At 46.8% G+C, this 16,285-nt stretch overlaps 1 protein-coding gene across 11 annotated transcripts; it reads right to left on the bottom strand.

Moving 5' to 3' along the window:
* Positions 1-504: 504 nt before the first annotated feature.
* Positions 505-16,123, bottom strand: EEF1D (eukaryotic translation elongation factor 1 delta). 11 transcript variants are annotated; one of them, XM_072330678.1, is made up of 11 exons: positions 16,020-16,064; positions 14,020-14,048; positions 10,407-11,581; positions 9,040-9,166; positions 7,346-7,417; positions 3,591-3,656; positions 2,532-2,619; positions 2,303-2,403; positions 1,299-1,544; positions 791-985; positions 505-606 (listed from the first exon to the last, which is right to left on the bottom strand). In XM_072330678.1, exons 3-11 carry the CDS (start codon positions 11,579-11,581, stop codon positions 568-570), a joined length of 2,109 nt encoding a protein of 702 aa, XP_072186779.1. In that variant the 5' UTR covers positions 14,020-14,048; positions 16,020-16,064; the 3' UTR covers positions 505-567. The 11 variants fall into 11 exon arrangements, with proteins under 11 accessions (XP_072186779.1, XP_072186786.1, XP_072186780.1 ...); XM_072330685.1 differs by lacking the exon at positions 10,407-11,581 and having other exon boundaries at positions 16,020-16,123; XM_072330679.1 differs by lacking the exon at positions 3,591-3,656.
* Positions 16,124-16,285: the final 162 nt, after the last annotated feature.

The raw sequence follows: 16,285 nt of genomic DNA, 5'->3' as shown, positions 1-16,285 counted from the left end.
AGACGTGAGGTAAATAGGGCCTAGCAGGGAGAGGGGAGGTGATGGTCCCCCCCTCTACTCAGCTCTTGTGAGGCTCCATCTGCAGTAGTGCAACCAGGCATGGGACCCTGCAGTACAGGAAGGATGTAGGGTGGGTCCAAAGGAGGGTCACTATGGTGATCAGAGGGCTGGAGCACCTCTCCTATGAGGAAAGGTTGAGGGAACTGGGCTTGTTTGGCTTAGAGAAGGCTGGATGGAAGCTGCTACAGGGCACACAGTGCCTCCCACTTGCAGCTGGTGTTGGCAGCTGGACCTTGGACTTTGGCACCGTGACACCCCATTGAGTGTCACCTCCCTTTCTTACTGCAGAGGTCAGACTAAGCACAAGCCTGGTTCCTCACAAAGCAAAGGACCTGATAAAGTGTATCGGAAGGAAACACAATATCCTCTTGTTCAGGTCTGACATCTTACAACGTATCAATCCCGGGCAGTCGCAATTAACAGAGAAAGCCATCAATCATCCAATCCGCGCTCCTTGATCTCTCTTTTTATTAGTTACAGTATATCAGGGAGGATAGGTTTTTGCTTCTAGATCTTGTTGAAAGCAGCAATATCGACACTTTGCACCTGCAACACAACAAGAGCAGCAGCAAGAGGTTACCGAGGTTGTTCTTTGGGTTAATAAACTCATGCAATCCCCACACCTTGGTGCTGCCCACGTTGAGCCTATAAAGCAGGAGTTGCTCCAAGTGGGCTGGGTGAGGAGCAAGAAAGACCACGAAAACGGCTTTTATACCAGTTGAATACTTACATAGTCCTCAAACTTGGTGATCTCCTCCTCCAAGATGTCTGTCCCGACTTTGTCATCCTCCACCACGCACTGGATTTGGAGTTTCTTAATGCCATAACCTACTGGGACCAGTTTAGAGGCTCCCCACACGAGCCCATCCATTTGGATAGACCTCACGCACTCCTCCATCTTGGCCATGTCGGTCTCATCATCCCACTGTAAAAGCAGGGAGAAGGAATTTAATGTTTTCTTTGAGGTCACATGAGAATGATGAGAGACAGAACCATACGAGCTAGAGGAGACTCTTTGGGATCACACGCAACCCTTCTGCTAATGGATTCTTCCCTTCAGATAGGAGGGGAGATTCTTCTTACATCAACACATCTGCTTTGGAACATCACAAAGGCTGTATTATCCCACCTCACTCCGGAACCCTTGTTTGGAAACGTGCAGGTCAAGCCTTCAACTCAGATGTAACATGAGACGGTTTGCAGCCTGACTCGGGAGCTCTCCCACTTCACCTACTCACCGGTTTCACATCCAGAAGGATGGAAGATTTGGCAATAAGGCCTGGTTTCTTTGCCTTCTTCTCTGCATATTGACGCAGTCTCTCCTCCCGCACTTTGGCAGCCTCTTGATCTTCCTCTTCATCATCGCTGCCAAAAAGGTTGATGTCGTCGTCGTCATCATCTTCCTCTGCAGCAGCAGCCGGCTCAGCTTTCTTTGCAGATGGCAGCTCTACTTTCTTGGAGGGAACACCGAACGGTTCCACTTTCTTCATGAGGTTGATGCGAGTTCAAGTTTGCAGTAGGGAAAAAAAATGGAGAGAAGAGTTCACGTTGCTCAAGACAGTAAGCACAGCACGCAAGGTATATCAGTTATATAATAATATCAGTTAAAAAGCTTATACTAATAAAGGAAGGTCGGAGAAATAAAGAGAAAGAACACATATTTCCTCCATTGCTGCTAATTCTATGAAGGTGTGAAGAACCGGCCAACAGCCATCAACGCAGGACACTGGACCGAAGGGACCTGTGAGCTTCTTGGTTTGACTTTAGGTGTAATATTTCCTTCTGCAAAACCATGACGGTGTTAGAACCGCCGCTTGCAACACCAGAGGGCCCGGGTTCGAATCCCCCTTGTGGTGCAAGGGGTAAAACTGCTGCTCTGCTACACTAGAGGGCTCGAATCCCAGGAGTTGGACTCGATGATCTCTAAGGTCCCTTCCAACTCACAAGATACTATGATATGATACTATGACACACGTACTGGTTTGGGAATGATAAGGCAGCTACTGAAGCTGCTGGAAAAGCCGCATCCATCTCAACTCAAAGGAACGATTGGATGTTGTGTTGACAAACGTGGTTAAGCGGGAGCTATTGGTAATAGGTGAAGAGTTGAACTGGGTGATCTTTTAGGTCTTTTCCAACCTTGGTGAGTCTATGATTAACTCAATCTCCATCCTCCATCTCCAGCTCTTAGAAGCTGAAGTGACACGTCGTGACAATAAAGCAGCACTCGGATGTGACTCACCTGGGTTGGCGGAACAGGGGATGGTTGATGGGAGGTAGATTTTTCCAGAGCATTCAGGCGACTTTCCAGTTTGAAGATGGCCTTCTGGAGATCTGCAACAACTGCAAGGAGATTGAGGTGTGTGTGTATAGGGGGAGAAGCTTAAGCTTGTCGACTGTGCATCAGCTTTCAACTTAAGGTAAGCTACTCCAACCAGACTGCTTGTATGATAGCAAATTCTGCTACTTACCACTGTGAAGGTTTTGATTTTCTACCTCCAAGTGAGAGATCCTGGAAAGAAGTTCATTTTGATCAGCAGGCCCAGAAGAACTCGTGCTCTGCAACAAGGAAAATGGAATTGAAACCAACGTGTTCAACCCTACTCCCAAAGCTCAGCGGTTCAGTGAAACAAAGCAGAGTCAAACATTGGGGGGGGGGGGATAAAATATATTGAGGACTAAGCTGAAAACATGGACATGAAAGCTTCAAAGAAAATATGGCAGCATGAAATGTCAAGAAGTTTCACGTGGCAATGACGAGCAAAGGATGAAGTCGTTCCTTGCGGTCTCAGACCACCACTGAACACAGAAGGTTATGAAAGTTATCACCCTAGGTCCCTTTTCTATGGGGCAGCTGTCTCCTCTTACAGATGAGCTGAGGCACAGAGCACAGAAATGACCTGCTAACATCATCATCCAGCCTTCAGATCCTCTCAAAGCAACTTGAACTTACTTTAAATACACCCTGAGGGAGCAATTGTACCGATCCAGCTTCGAAAGCATTTGGTTTAACAGCAAAAAGGACTTCTCTGGAACTTCAGACCAGCAAATATATGTGTATATATAATAGAAGATACAGTCATTCGTGCTTTAAGTGCCTTTTATAACCTAAATGCAACAGTGAAAAGTGTTTCTCCAAGTGCTCTTGGCACCTAATAATGTTGTTTTCAGTCATAGCTGATAAGCAGTCACTTAAGATGAAGCCCAAGGGCTCTCTTATGGGACATGCAGATCAATGGGAGACGCTCTGAGCAGGAATGTCAGAGACCTTTTCCCATCCATCCCAAAGGGACCAGAGGTCAAAACCACAATGAAATCCATCTTTGCAGGCAATAAAGGCTGAGGAATGGAAGCATAGACCTGCAGTTCCTAAACGCTGTGCTCATAACACCCCCTTGGCTGAGCTACAACCACGTGCCAAAAAGGATAAACGCTCCTCATGGACAAGAACCAGAAGCTGACCCACGTCTGCACTGCAGCTTCCTCTCGTTATCACACCAACCAGCTCCATTCATGCTGAGAGGACTTACAGTTGAGCGGCCTGACTGCCTCTTTGGACGGGCAGGAGCTTCTTTACTACGTGGAACTGTCTTCTGCTGGAAAGGGCAAAAAAAAGTTTGGGGGGGGGGGGGACGTTTGGTTCAACAAAGAAGATAGAAAATGCATTTCACTCATGCTGGAAGAGTGCAGGAAAGCAGATCCAAACGTGGGCAATGTGGTCCAAAAAACAAGCCAGCATCACACCAACTCCACACCAAACAAAGCCTGCATTAAACAGCCATCCATGAGCTCTGCTGTTTGTGTCTCAGTGCCTGCAGAGTAAAGCCTTTGTCAGTTCCCCACCTGTGAGGTCACAGATGCATGCAATACTGAAACACACACCAGTCTCAGCTAACTCTGTCCATGCGTGGTGTGATACCCCCACAGGCAGAAACATGTGCAAAGCTATAAGATTCCTAGCAGGTTTCCAGTTACCACTGATGACCTCTTAAGAGAGTTGGGAAGGCAACACAACACCCAACAACTCAATGGTGTTGGTTTTCACCACCTTGCACCAGATGAACGACAGATTGAGGCGCCGAAGGCAAACATTGAACTGCAAGCGGGCTCATTATCTGACCTCTTCCTATTTTAAATACATCATCCTTAATGCTAAGGGCCAATGTCTTAAGTTAATCCAATACAAAGACTGAAATCAGGCAGGAGTCATACCCATCCCCACCCCCAAAAAAGCACTTTTACTTATCATTGACATACAAGAACAGTGATGAAGAAGAAAAGCTGGTAAAAGGTTACACTTCTTCATTAACAGCTGAAAGACAACTTTGTGTCTGGACTTCAACAGCTCAGAGCTGCTAATAGACACGGATGGAAAGCTGGCACTTCCCTCTAAGAAGGATCTGAAGGAATCAGCCCTTTCCCTTAACGTATAAACCAGTTACAAAGCACAGCATGCACTTTTACCAGCTGCATCCCAGGCTGGATAACACACAGGTTGGCTCTCCACTTTGTTCCCAAAGCACTCCTTGCTTCATACAAAAAACAAACCTATTTCTTGCATGTAAGAGTTCAGGTTTCCTCTCTCCTTCAGATCAGCCTGCCTGAGCTTAGGAAATACAACAGGTTTGGCCACATACCAAACTGAAAAAGAAATGATGCCTGTAAATAGAAGATGCTTTTTCACCTGCCTAAGGCCAGCAGGATGGATCCTGGGTGGCTTCTGAACGTGGCCTCAGACTTGCTGATGATGCTGGACAAGTCATTCCTTTCTGTGCCTCGTAACCTCATCTATAAGATCTCACCACCTGAAGTCTCAACGCCATGGCCTGAAAACATGGCCTGGGAAAAGCATTAGTGATGTATAGCAGATGTCAGCTGGAGCGATTGCTGAAAGCAAGGGATGACCATGCAAAGCAGGATGAAAAGGTATGTGCAAACAAATGTTTCCTGCATCAGAGTTTCGTGCTTTTTCTTTCTGGATCTACCCAAACCCTTCCACATCGCTCCACCCACAACATATTGCAGAACTGAATTTCAGGCCTTTTTCTTATGGGATGCCTGGCCAAGATTCAAAAAATAACCCCTTTCAGAGACAAAAACTGATGGTTCTCTGGCTGATTTCTCAACTGCTCAGTCCTTCTAACTTGATACACGGAAGCTGAAGACCCAAATGTGGTTTACTGCTGTATGTTCCAGGGCCTGGATATGGCCACGTGTTGAAAAAACCTAAAGAAATAAGGATGGTCAGATTAAGGCACAATCTGTAAAGTAGGATCAAGGAGGAGACCACTGCCATATGCTTGGCTTTTCCAGGTAACCACATACTTGGGGAGCAGACAGGGGTGCACGATGCTTTCCCTATTGCACATATATAGAACAGTGCTTTTCCTTCAAGCCTGGAAAACTCAAAAGCTGCTTTTTGCAACAAGCAAGGTTTCAATTTTGAGATGCTGTGGTTCAATCCCTGCCTTAAATCCTCAAACCCACCCCAATCTTCTTCACAGGAAACAGAACAGCTCTTGATATTCAGCACTGGACTCCCATTGGGCTTTAAAGTACTTTGTGTTCTCAGTGCTGTTCTCTAGCTTTGGGCTGGTGCTTTGCCAGTTCTCCTAGCTTTCCCTATAACAAGACTTGGCTAACCCAAGCTGACACGTTTCTCACTAAGCAAGAGGCACAGACCAGGACAAGATGCATCTCAGGTTGAGTTCAGCCTCTGGCAAACCACAAGCCATTCTGTGAGATGAGAACACACCTGCAAGGCAGACCAGCAGCACTGCCAGGTGATTTGTATTTAGGTCTCCTGGCCCCACTCATCATATCCAGGTCTTGGCTCCTGCAATCTGCATTGTTTTGGAGGGAAACTGATGTTAGATCTGGCTGGATTTGAGGTCTTAAAACACTTGATTTACAACAAGCTTTTCAAGCCTTGTTGGAGATGGTTCGCTTCCCCACCTATTTGCCTCACTGAAGCCCTAGATGAAAGTCTTAGAAAGGGGTTGATAATTCCTACTGAATGCCCAAAACAGAGCATTGTTTTCCCCTGCTTCCCTGATCTGTTGGCTGAAATATTGATGCTGAAGTCAGAAATTAGCATTAGAAAGTTGCCAAGCACTTCCTTCCTCTTTCATAAGACATCCCAGCTCCCCAGTGATTCCAATGCTGCTCTCCATAACTACCCAATCCAACCACAGCAAAGCTCCCCCCTTTCCCAGGCAGCCTTGCTTTCAATACAACCCCACTGCTCCCGCATCCAAGTTTCCAGCTTAGCACTTGGATCACTCACACAAGCGGTTGGAGAAGTTGCTTTTTGTAATGTCAGAGTTCCACAGGCACAGCGAGATCACCAGGGGAAAAGCAATCAGCCCCAACTCCTTTGTATTCAACTCCAAATAGGCAGCTTCTCACTGCTTGTGTTAAGGAGGAACGGGAAATAGTCCCCTCCAAAAGTACTGAGTTCCCCCTTTAGATTTAGAAGTGACTCCCAAGAGGGGACTTATGAGGCCAAATAAATCCAGGTGAAGGATGGATATCCTCAGGTGGAAGATACGCTCAAGTATGTGAGGGGTCAGAAATCAGGATGCGTGTTCTATTCTACCTCCCTTCCATTTTTCTCTTCGCCCATAAAACCAAATAGCTTTTTCAATTTAAGCTACCAGCTGAAAACATTACAACAGTGCTGCCTGTTATATCCTATCAGCATAAAAAAAAAAACACCTCTAGAAATGAAGTTTATGGGATGGGTCCAGACTCGGAGCCAGCAGCCAGGCTGAATGAATTCCCACGTTGCAGCAGATGGAAGACACCATTTTTTTGCACATACCCTAAAACTAAAAGCAAATCAGGAAAGAGAAGGTGGCAGCTCAGTGTATCCCCCCCTCCCCCCCATCCAAGAGACTGATTCTGCTGGCAAGCTCAGTGCTTTGCTGCCCAGCAAGGTTGTTGTTTTAGCAGTGAACTGTTAAGTGTTGAGGGAGCAAACTCTAAAACACCCATTAAGGAAAAAAAAAAAACAAGTAAAGAGATGGAGCTGAAGAATTTTCATCCCAAAATACAAAGTTTTAAAGCCAGCAAGCAGGATGGACTCTTGATAGCAACCGTTCCTCTTGGTTAGATTGGCTCTATGCTGGTGGTACACAGAGCTGCACACCAAACTCATCTCCTTTGACTTCCAAAAACAAAAATAAGGAGCCAAACCATCTGTGACGTGTTCACATATAAAGAGCTCTGCACCACAGCTAAATATGGTTGCAGGTAGCCAGTTGGTGAGAGTTGGGGTACTCACTCCGGCCAGTGATTTCTGGATATTCTCCCTGGCTCTGGCAATGTCGCGGAGGATCGTGCTGGCTCCGTTCTCCTGCAAACAGTGCAGAAAGAACCAAGGTTTTTCTTTAAAAAAAATACAAAAAATATATTAAAAAAAAAAATTAAATAGGTAACATGAGAAATTGGGTCAGGGAGGTTTAAAACAAGGGGGGAAATAGAGGGGGAAAAAAAAAGGGGAAGGGTTTCTTTTAATGTATTGCTCAATGAGGATTGGTTCTTAAGCAGCACACAGCTGGTCACAACAGACCACGTGTTCAGAGATCACCCAGTTATAAGGGCTTTTCAATGGCTGTTCTCACCCTGCACAGCTTGCAGGCTGAGGGCTGAGTCTCCTCCCTGCTCTCCTTCAAGATCTACCATTAGGCAGCCCTTCTATTTTGCTTTTATGTTACCTGTCACTTCTTGCCTTGAGCATAATGACAACTCCAACTAAAAGCCTTTTAGCCAGCAAGGTAAATCCCAGGGTACAGCTACACACAGTGGCTTTTTCCCCCTCTTTATCTTCCTGTTGATTCAATGGGGATTATTTCCCCCCTCCTAATACATAAACTCACTTTCCGTGATCCATTGACTCCTCGTCTCTTCCAGACTGTAACCCCAAGAGCAAGATATGTGATATCAAACTGCCCACAAGCCTCTGTCATACAGCCCAGACACATGGGCTAACCCATATGGGATAACCCACGTGGAGGCTGCAGACAGGTTGAAAGTACCCCTGGATCTTCATCCTTAGCATAGAAGTAGATGCAAGAACACTACAGCATCTCCATCAGAGCCATCTCCTGGAGCAGAGATTTCCTTATGAGGCACAAAATAAGCTGTTCTCCCCCCTTTCTCACCCCAAAGGTGAGAAAAAGCCAGAAGCTTCCCCTAGAACACCTGCAGGGCAGCCACGTGAATCACTAAGCAGCTTTGCACATCACCAGCTAAGTGCATAAGCAGTTAACAGCCTTTTCATACATTGCAAGAATAGGTTATAGTAGCTCTGCGCTTTAAAAGGCAATCGTTTGGGACTAAGAATTGCGTGATCTACTTTCGCTCAAGGTATGTGTTTGCAGCAGCACCGTGATCCCATTTCACCTGCTCCCCCCCCAATTCAGTGCTGTGATGCAGCTTTCCTGCTGTGATGCAGCTTTCCTGCTGTGATGCAGCTTTCCTGCTGTGATGCAGCTTTCCTGCTGTGATGCAGCTTTCCTGCTGTGATGCAGCTTTCCTGCTGTGATGCAGCTTTCCTGCATCATAGGATGCAGTATTGCAAGGGGTTACAAAGAGAGGAATGTCATTGCTGGTTAATTTGGACTCGTGGCATCCTCACACGATGATAAAGGTTGGTAAAGACTTCTGAGATCATTCAGTCCAACCTTTAAACGTCAAGCATCGTATATATCCAAAGCCTTGCCAAGTAAAGCTTAGTAGCTCCAAAACCACAGCAAAACAGCACTTTCACAAGGGTACCTCATCTCCCAACACACTGCTTGTGCTGGAGGAGTTGTGGTGCGCAAACAAGAGACAAAGACAAGGTGGGGTGCGTTTAGTGAGCCTCTCACACTTGGATTAAAGCAACATTCAGAGTGAAAACAAAGCAGAAGGTCACATCCAGGTAGACAAGAGCCCTTCTGCATTAAGGCTCCAGTACACCTGAAAGCACGTTACCTGCTGGTGCGAAGAGCTGCCGGCCGGCCCATTCACTTGCTGCTCGTAGTACCTTCTCTCAGCATCATCATACTTGAACTTGTCGAACCAGATCTTCTCATTCACAAGGAATTCAACTGCCATTTTTCTGCAGAGGGAGGAGAAGGACACAAAAACAGAAGTGAGTTTCCAGGAGCTTTTCAGGTGAGAAGCTTGCAATGGGGTTGTGAGAACGACGCTGTCTGACCCCCATAGGGTTGTGGTTTTCTGCTGAGCAGTTCCCCCCCCTCTGGTGGAAAGCTTTAAGGAAACAGGATCCTATTAGGAAAGCAGGGCAGGCTAATCAGCCACCCAGTCTGCCTGGCCTGCATTTTGCAAAAGGGCAATGGGAGGGCACAAGAAATCAGCTGATCTGCATCACCTTCCAGCAAAGAGCTTCCCAAGGAGGATTTTCTAGATCACATTCAACACACACACACACACTGGAATCCACCACTTGTGAATGAGACAGATAGGGGGTAATGCTCTTACTGCTGAAACCAAAGACAAGAGAAGCAAGCCATAACTCTTGTCAGGCAGCTCCTGATCATTACAAGGTCCCAAATTCCAACCAATTTCAGTTTTCCTTTAACATAGCTCTGAACTGTTGGCTTTCTTTATTACATGCTTCCATCCGGCCACTTTGCTGCACGTAGAAACCCACCTGCTACAAGGACAAAGCACCACAACAAAGTCACACCAAGACCAGGTTCTACCATACAATAACTCACCCCCCCCCCCCAACCCAAATCATGCCCCAACCCAATACAACCCCCTTTCTCATCAGCTCTCCAACAAACATACCCAACGAAGCCAATGAACGAGCGCTTTGGAAACCATCCATCCTCCTCAACCCATCCATTCCAAAGACACCAGTATGGGTTAACATGCATTGAAGCCATTCCCAGTACTCAATGCTGCCAGCCCCTGCTTCAAGATGAGCTAAAGACTTGAAGAAATAGAAGCTTTTCTAAACCAGCTCAAGGACAGAAACGTTTTACCTACAATTTACAACTACAGAGGTCATCTCTAATGGGAAGCTATGGGAAGCTCTTCCTGACCAACCACACCTTGACACCAAATAGGCTGGAATCCAGCTAGCCTGCAGACCAGATGGTTTAATAAATCACTAAGGCAATACTCTCCCTCCTCTCTAAAGGAATTACCCCATTCTCCCATCTTATAAACAACCCAAGAGCAACCTCTCCCTATAGCACAACACATGCTCGGTCCCGCAGACGCCAAAGGATGCTCATCTTCTACGCATGCAAATGCCTCCAGCTCAATCCTGACCCAACTTTGCATGTGTTTTAAACCCCCCCTCCCGCCTCGGAGTAAACTTCTCCTACTTCTTTTCTGGTGCAGCCATATTCGGAGCCTCAGCATCTGGCTGGGATTTCACAACTGTGGGTTGTGGCATCCCCGCGTTCTCTTCAGCTCTTGCCATTTTCAGAGCTTCGGCCGCATAGAAGCGCGACTCGGCGCTGTCGTATATCATCTTGTTGAGCCACACGCGCTCACTGTCCTCGTGCAGGAAGAAGGAGGTGGGTGAGGGCTGCCTGCTGAGCTCCACGAGTTCAGAGCCTTCTTGCTTCCCAACGTCGGGGCTCTCCCCAACCTTCTGGTGGTTCTCTGAGGCTTGGGGAGAACCTGGTGGGTGATTATCGAACATGTTCTCATAGAAGCTTTTCTCAGCGCCGTCGTAGAGAGGTTTCTCCAACCACACCTCTGACACGAGAGCTTGCAAGCTGGAAGCATGAGGTTTACCATTGACCGTGGGCTCTGCAGAGCAAGGAGAGCTGCTAACGAGGGGAGCAGAATTAACGACACTGGGAGTTAAGCTGGGTGTAGCAGGCGTAGGCAACGCTGTCACATAGCCTTCATCCGGCGTTCCCAGCCCGACGTTCCCACTGTCTGAGCACACAGAGGGGATGGCGAGGATGTTAGGAGGAACAAAGAACTGAGACCTTTCAAGGAACGCCTTCTCAGCCTTGTCAAAGTCAAACTTGTTGACCCAGACGCCCTGAACGATGTGGTGACAAGCACTCAGGTTGCCATGAGAGCAGGACAGGGCTGTTGGTAGCATCCACGGCTTGGGAACGTCTTGGACAGCTTCTGATTCAGGCAGCTCAGTCTCTGCTGCCTCCTGGTATTGACAATCCGCTAATTTTTGCCTATACAAGCTCTCAGCTTGATCATACAAAGGCTTGTCAAACCACACGCTGTCAGCTAATAAACCACTCAAAACAGAGTCTACCTTGGAGACCATATTTTTGGGTTTGGGAGAACGTTTCCTCTTCCTTTGCTTCTTGCCATTTTTGCCTCTTTTCAGGTCTCCTTTGTATTCACCTTCAACGGAGTCATCATGGCAGACCCCATTGACAGCCTCCAGCTCCAGGCACTCCTCTGGGGCTACAGTGGCCACCGTAGCTTCTCTTTCATAATGCAGTCTCTCCGCTTCATCGTATTTGTGTTTGTCTACCCAGACCTTTTCTATGGGGCAGGGAGGCTTCCTGGTCCTCATCTTCCAAAGAGTGGCAGCATTAAAAGATAAGCACAACAATGTAGTTGCAGCAAGACTCAATCAAGCGAGGGCATGCATTAAGACTTCAGTACTTTCAAGTTCTCTAAGTGTCAAAAGCCATTATTATTCACCTTAAATAGCCTGAGCATTTAGTTACGTTCCTTTTAATTACTAATCGTCGCTCAAGGAGATTAAACTGCCTTTGGTTGTTTTTTTTCCATGTTAGTAGGTTAGCCCTCAATTATCCATCAGGTATGGTCACAACCAAGCACTGATTTGGGAAAATAATGCTCAAAAAAAAAGAAGGATGCCCTAATTCTTGAGTATCCTTAGAGGTCATTGCTTACATTGGTTTGAGTTCCGCTCCTGAAAAGCCAGGAGAGGGAGCTGATAGCACAACTTTGGTTCAGAATCTCCAGGTGCCAGCAATGAAAATCAACCAAGAGCTGGAGATCGTGAACTAAGCTTACCCAAAAAAAGGTCTTTTACTCAAGCAAAGGTGCTTTGCTTGACATAATTTAATGGGGAGGGGGGGAAATAAACAGTTTAAAATAGCAAAGCACTGCAGTGTTATACTTTAAACTCCCTTAAAAGAGTCTTTACATGAGTTCCAATTAGCTGGAATTTGCAGCTAAAGCCTGGAGGCAAAACATATCGGTAAGGACTCCTAAATGGAACAACAGGGATCTACATTTGTCTATCATGCTGCATGGCTACAGATCCACACTCATTCATGTCATCCCCAGGGAAAAACACAAGCTAGGAGTGAATAAAACCTTTAAGACCCTTTTACTGGGATCACCTCGATAACCCAAAGCAGGTGTTATCGCAGTCTAAAGCCATAATGTTCCAGTAGAAATCTGAAAGTTGGGCAATATAACCTGTCCGCCAGTCAAGCTACACACCAGTGTCTTCATGCCCCATTTCCCACAAGTGCCAAACCATAGGACGGCCGCAGAGTACTTACTGTTTTTAGTTCCTGCGACAGCAATAAGGAAAAATATATAGTTTAGAATCACGGCCAAGTTTCAAGAGATTCAGCAAGGACACAACCAACAGCCAATTAATTCCTCCCTTTGAATGCACAGAAGATATCATTAACAACCTATCATGTGTTCTACAAAGAGAATGCTATTCTCAATACTTATCAGAGCCAAGTAATCAAACAGTCCCAAGTAAGTGGGCTCGATGCTTAGCTGTGCCATCAGCTAACAAAGAGCTCGAAGAAAACTAAAAGACAACCTCTAAGTTTGATCTGCTGCTTCAAAGCTTTGCTTCTGGTATCCGTTGTCACGATCCCTAAGTGTTTTAAGCCAGAACAAATCCATGCATTGCTCCCATTGCTGCAGGTTCATGCCTGAAGTTACTGTTGTTCAATAAATCCAACATAAGCTCTGGACTTAAGCTATTTGGCTGCATTATCCCCAGAAATCTAGCTACCTTTTAAGAAGCCCATAAAACCAAAGCACATCGTGCATTATCCTAAGGTTGCCACCAAAAGGAAGTTAATTCCATTCTGTTTAGTGCTTGATAAGAATCCATTCCTTCTCCTCTGTCCAGGAAAACACTATATTTCTCTTAACCCAAGAGCCTGTAAAATGGATATTATCAATCTCCTCCCCCAGAGTCAGGTTATAAAGATGTTAAACAGCAGCTTTCCAGATGCAACTTGCATTAGATCTTGCACGATTTCCTTCACTAGAGCTGAAACGCCATTTAAATCTCAGCTCCTGCCAGGCCGATGCCAACAGTGCAAAGCAATAAGGCAGTGCCACAGCTGAACACAGGCTCCCCTAGAAATCAAACCACAATCAGCTATTTAAAGAGTTTCCCCATCATCTTGAAGAGCCTCTTCGGATGAGCTCAAGCAGCACATCTCACCCGACTCTTGATTTCTGGAGGGCATTGACAGCTGCTTTCTGCAGGTCATAAGCCAGAGAGGAAGATTACGAACGGCTCAGATCCCTGGCAAAGAGAGATGGCATTAAAAATGAGCATCAGGTGGCAGCAGGAGGACAGGGAGGCAGCGCAGCTCGCTGTAGGGACACATCTGTGCTCCCCATGGACAAAGAGATGTAGGAGAAACCCCAAAGGCTATAAAAGAACGCAATGATTTCTGCAGGCCCAAGGCAAAGAAACCCTAACACTGATGTTTTGTTGGTTTAATTCCCTAAACCGGCTCCGTCCTGAATCAAAAGAGCAGCACAAAGGAACCACATCCATCGTGTCACGGTGCTACGTGAAGTAGCTCCACACCAACCTTGAAACGACAGTTGCATCCAACCTCTACAACCCCTAAAAACTCTTTGCTCTCAGCAACGCCGCTGACCAGCGATGAAAATGCAATTGAGAGCACGGGGAAATCAGCAGAAGGAGTGTGACAGATGTGATCACCTTCACATAGAACAGCAAGCAGGATAGGGGAAAAAAAGGCATACCTGCAAGGTCAGAGAGAAATAGGGCACACCTGAAAAAGGAGAGAAAAAAAGAAAGAATTACAGAACACAGCCCAGCAAAAGCATTTTCTCCTCCATCATTAGAATTGATTCCGTTTAGATTTCCTCCATGGGTTTTTATTGGGGGGCAAAAGGAGTTGACACGCAGCAGCAGCAACCTCAGCAGCTCAAGTTATCTCTGCAAGCCCCAAAAGAGGATGTCAGCAGCCTCAGCTCTGTCTTGCTGCCAAAAGCAGAGCTCTGGAATTGGGTAGATCCTGAGTCAGCTATCAACAGAAAGAGAAGGAAAAAACAGCAATACGGGCATTAAAAAAAGGTTAGAGGGGCTGGGAACAGCAGCATGAGGAGAGAATAAAGCAGAATGAGCTGATGCCAGGTGCTGGAAAGGGTGAAAGGGACACGAGCCTAAACACAGTAGAGATGAATGCAGAGCATGAGCCATGCCAAGCTCTGCCCATTAATGGAGAGAGGATGGTGTAGGAATTCAGTGCTGCATGACTTCCAGCTCCAAAACAAGCATGGGGAAGGCCTGGATGGAGCTGGGAGATAAGCCACAGCTTAATGGGATGCTCTCACACCCATCTCCCTACAGCCTGAGGACCCCACAGGCTCCCATTCCTTAAACCTGAGATAGGAGATGAAAGCAGCAGGAAACAAAAGTCTCCCCACATTCCTTCTGGGAATGGAAACAGAGCCTTTGAGATATACAAGGACGGTATAAATGACATAAAGCCTCCCCACATCCTCTTTCTTGAGGGGGATGTGGAAATGGAAGTGATCTAAAGCCCCCCACAAACCTCCTTTCTGAGGGATATAGGGGTATAAATGATCTAAAACCCCCTCCTACCCTCCTTTCTGAAGGGATATGGGGTATGTATGACCAAAAGACCCTTCCAATCCTCCTTCTTTGCAGGGAGATGAGGTATAAATGACCTGAAGTCCCATCCTACCCTCCTTTCTGAGGGGATATGGAGTATGTATGACCAAAAGACACCCCCCATCCTCCTTCTTTGGAGGGAATATGGGGTATAAATGACATAAAACCCCCTCTCAACCTCCTTTTTTGGGGGTATATGGGGTATAAATGACTTAAAGCCCCCTCTCAACCTCCTTTTTTGGGGGTATATGGGGTATGTATGACCAAAAGACCCCTCCTATCCTCCTTCTTTGGGGGAATATGGGGTATAAATGACCTAAAGTCCCATCCTACCCTCCTTTTTAGGGGGACATGGGGTATAAATGACATAAAACCCCCTCGCAACCTCCTTTCTGAGGGGATATGGGGTATAAATGACATAAAACCCCCTCGCAACCTCCTTTTTTGGGGGTATATGGGGTATGTATGACCAAAAGACCCCTCCTATCCTCCTTGTTTGCAGGGATATGGGGTATAAATGACCTGAAGTCCCATCCTACCCTCCTTTCTGAGGGGATATGGGGTATAAATGACATAAAACCCCCTCTCAACCTCCTTTTTTGGGGGTATATGGGGTATGTATGCCCAAAAGACCCCTCCTACCCTCCATTCTGAGGGTATATAGGGTATAAATGACCTGAAGTTCCCTCCTACTCTCCTCTTTGGGGGGGATATGGGGTATAAATGACCTAAAACCCCATCCTACCCTCCTTTCTGAGAGAATATGGGGTATAAATGACCTAAAGCCCCCTCCTACTCTCCTCTTTGAGGGGATATGGGGTATAAATGACCTAAAACCCCCCTCCTAGGACAAAGAAATGGGGCCTAAAAGCTCCCATACCCTCCCGTTTGGCGAACAGAACGCCTTTAAATATACTCCTCCATAAGGGGAATAGGGGCCTCACAGAGTTGAAGGCCTCACAGAGCCTGGGACGGCACGAGCCCCTAAACAAGTGGGGAAGCTCTCTCAGCCCTTAACCCCACGTCTCTCTAAGGCAGAGAAGGAGGAAAAGAACACAGAAATAGCCCTCAGAAATGAGGAGAAAGCCGAATATGAAGCACTTACCGGCAGCGATGAGCCCTGACCGCTCGGCTCGGCCTCCGCGGGGCAAAAGGAGAGCGGCGCTCAACGCGCTGGGCATTGTGGGGACGGGGCGAACCATTCGATGCCTCAGCGCGGGGGAGGGGGGGAGGTATAAAAAAACACCGCGTAGGTTTCGAAGTTGGAAGGAGGTTTGAGAGAGAATCGAGCCTTCTTTAATAGGTTTGTTGAAGAGAGTGGGGGTGGGAGGAGAGAGAGGGAAGAGGTGGGGAAAGGAAGAGTGAAAAAGG

Source organism: Excalfactoria chinensis, chromosome 2 (assembly GCF_039878825.1).
Source record: "Excalfactoria chinensis isolate bCotChi1 chromosome 2, bCotChi1.hap2, whole genome shotgun sequence".
Classification (NCBI taxonomy): Eukaryota; Metazoa; Chordata; class Aves; order Galliformes; family Phasianidae; genus Excalfactoria; species Excalfactoria chinensis.
This window is presented reverse-complemented; position numbering and strand designations above follow the sequence as displayed.

What these genes read in the sequence shown, in the direction of transcription:
- EEF1D (XM_072330678.1), bottom strand. Translation starts at nt 11,581, where the DNA reads ATGAGGACCAGGAAGCCTCCCTGCCCCATAGAAAAGGTCTGGGTAGAC. An exon ending in ATGGCTGCACCAGAAAAGAA is followed by an intron (nt 9,167 to 10,406) that starts GTAGGAGAAGTT and finishes CTCCCTCTGCAG; the next exon opens with AAAAATGGCAGTTGAATTCC. An exon ending in AAATCAAAACCTTCACAGTG is followed by an intron (nt 2,404 to 2,531) that starts GTAAGTAGCAGA and finishes ATCTCCTTGCAG; the next exon opens with TTGTTGCAGATCTCCAGAAG.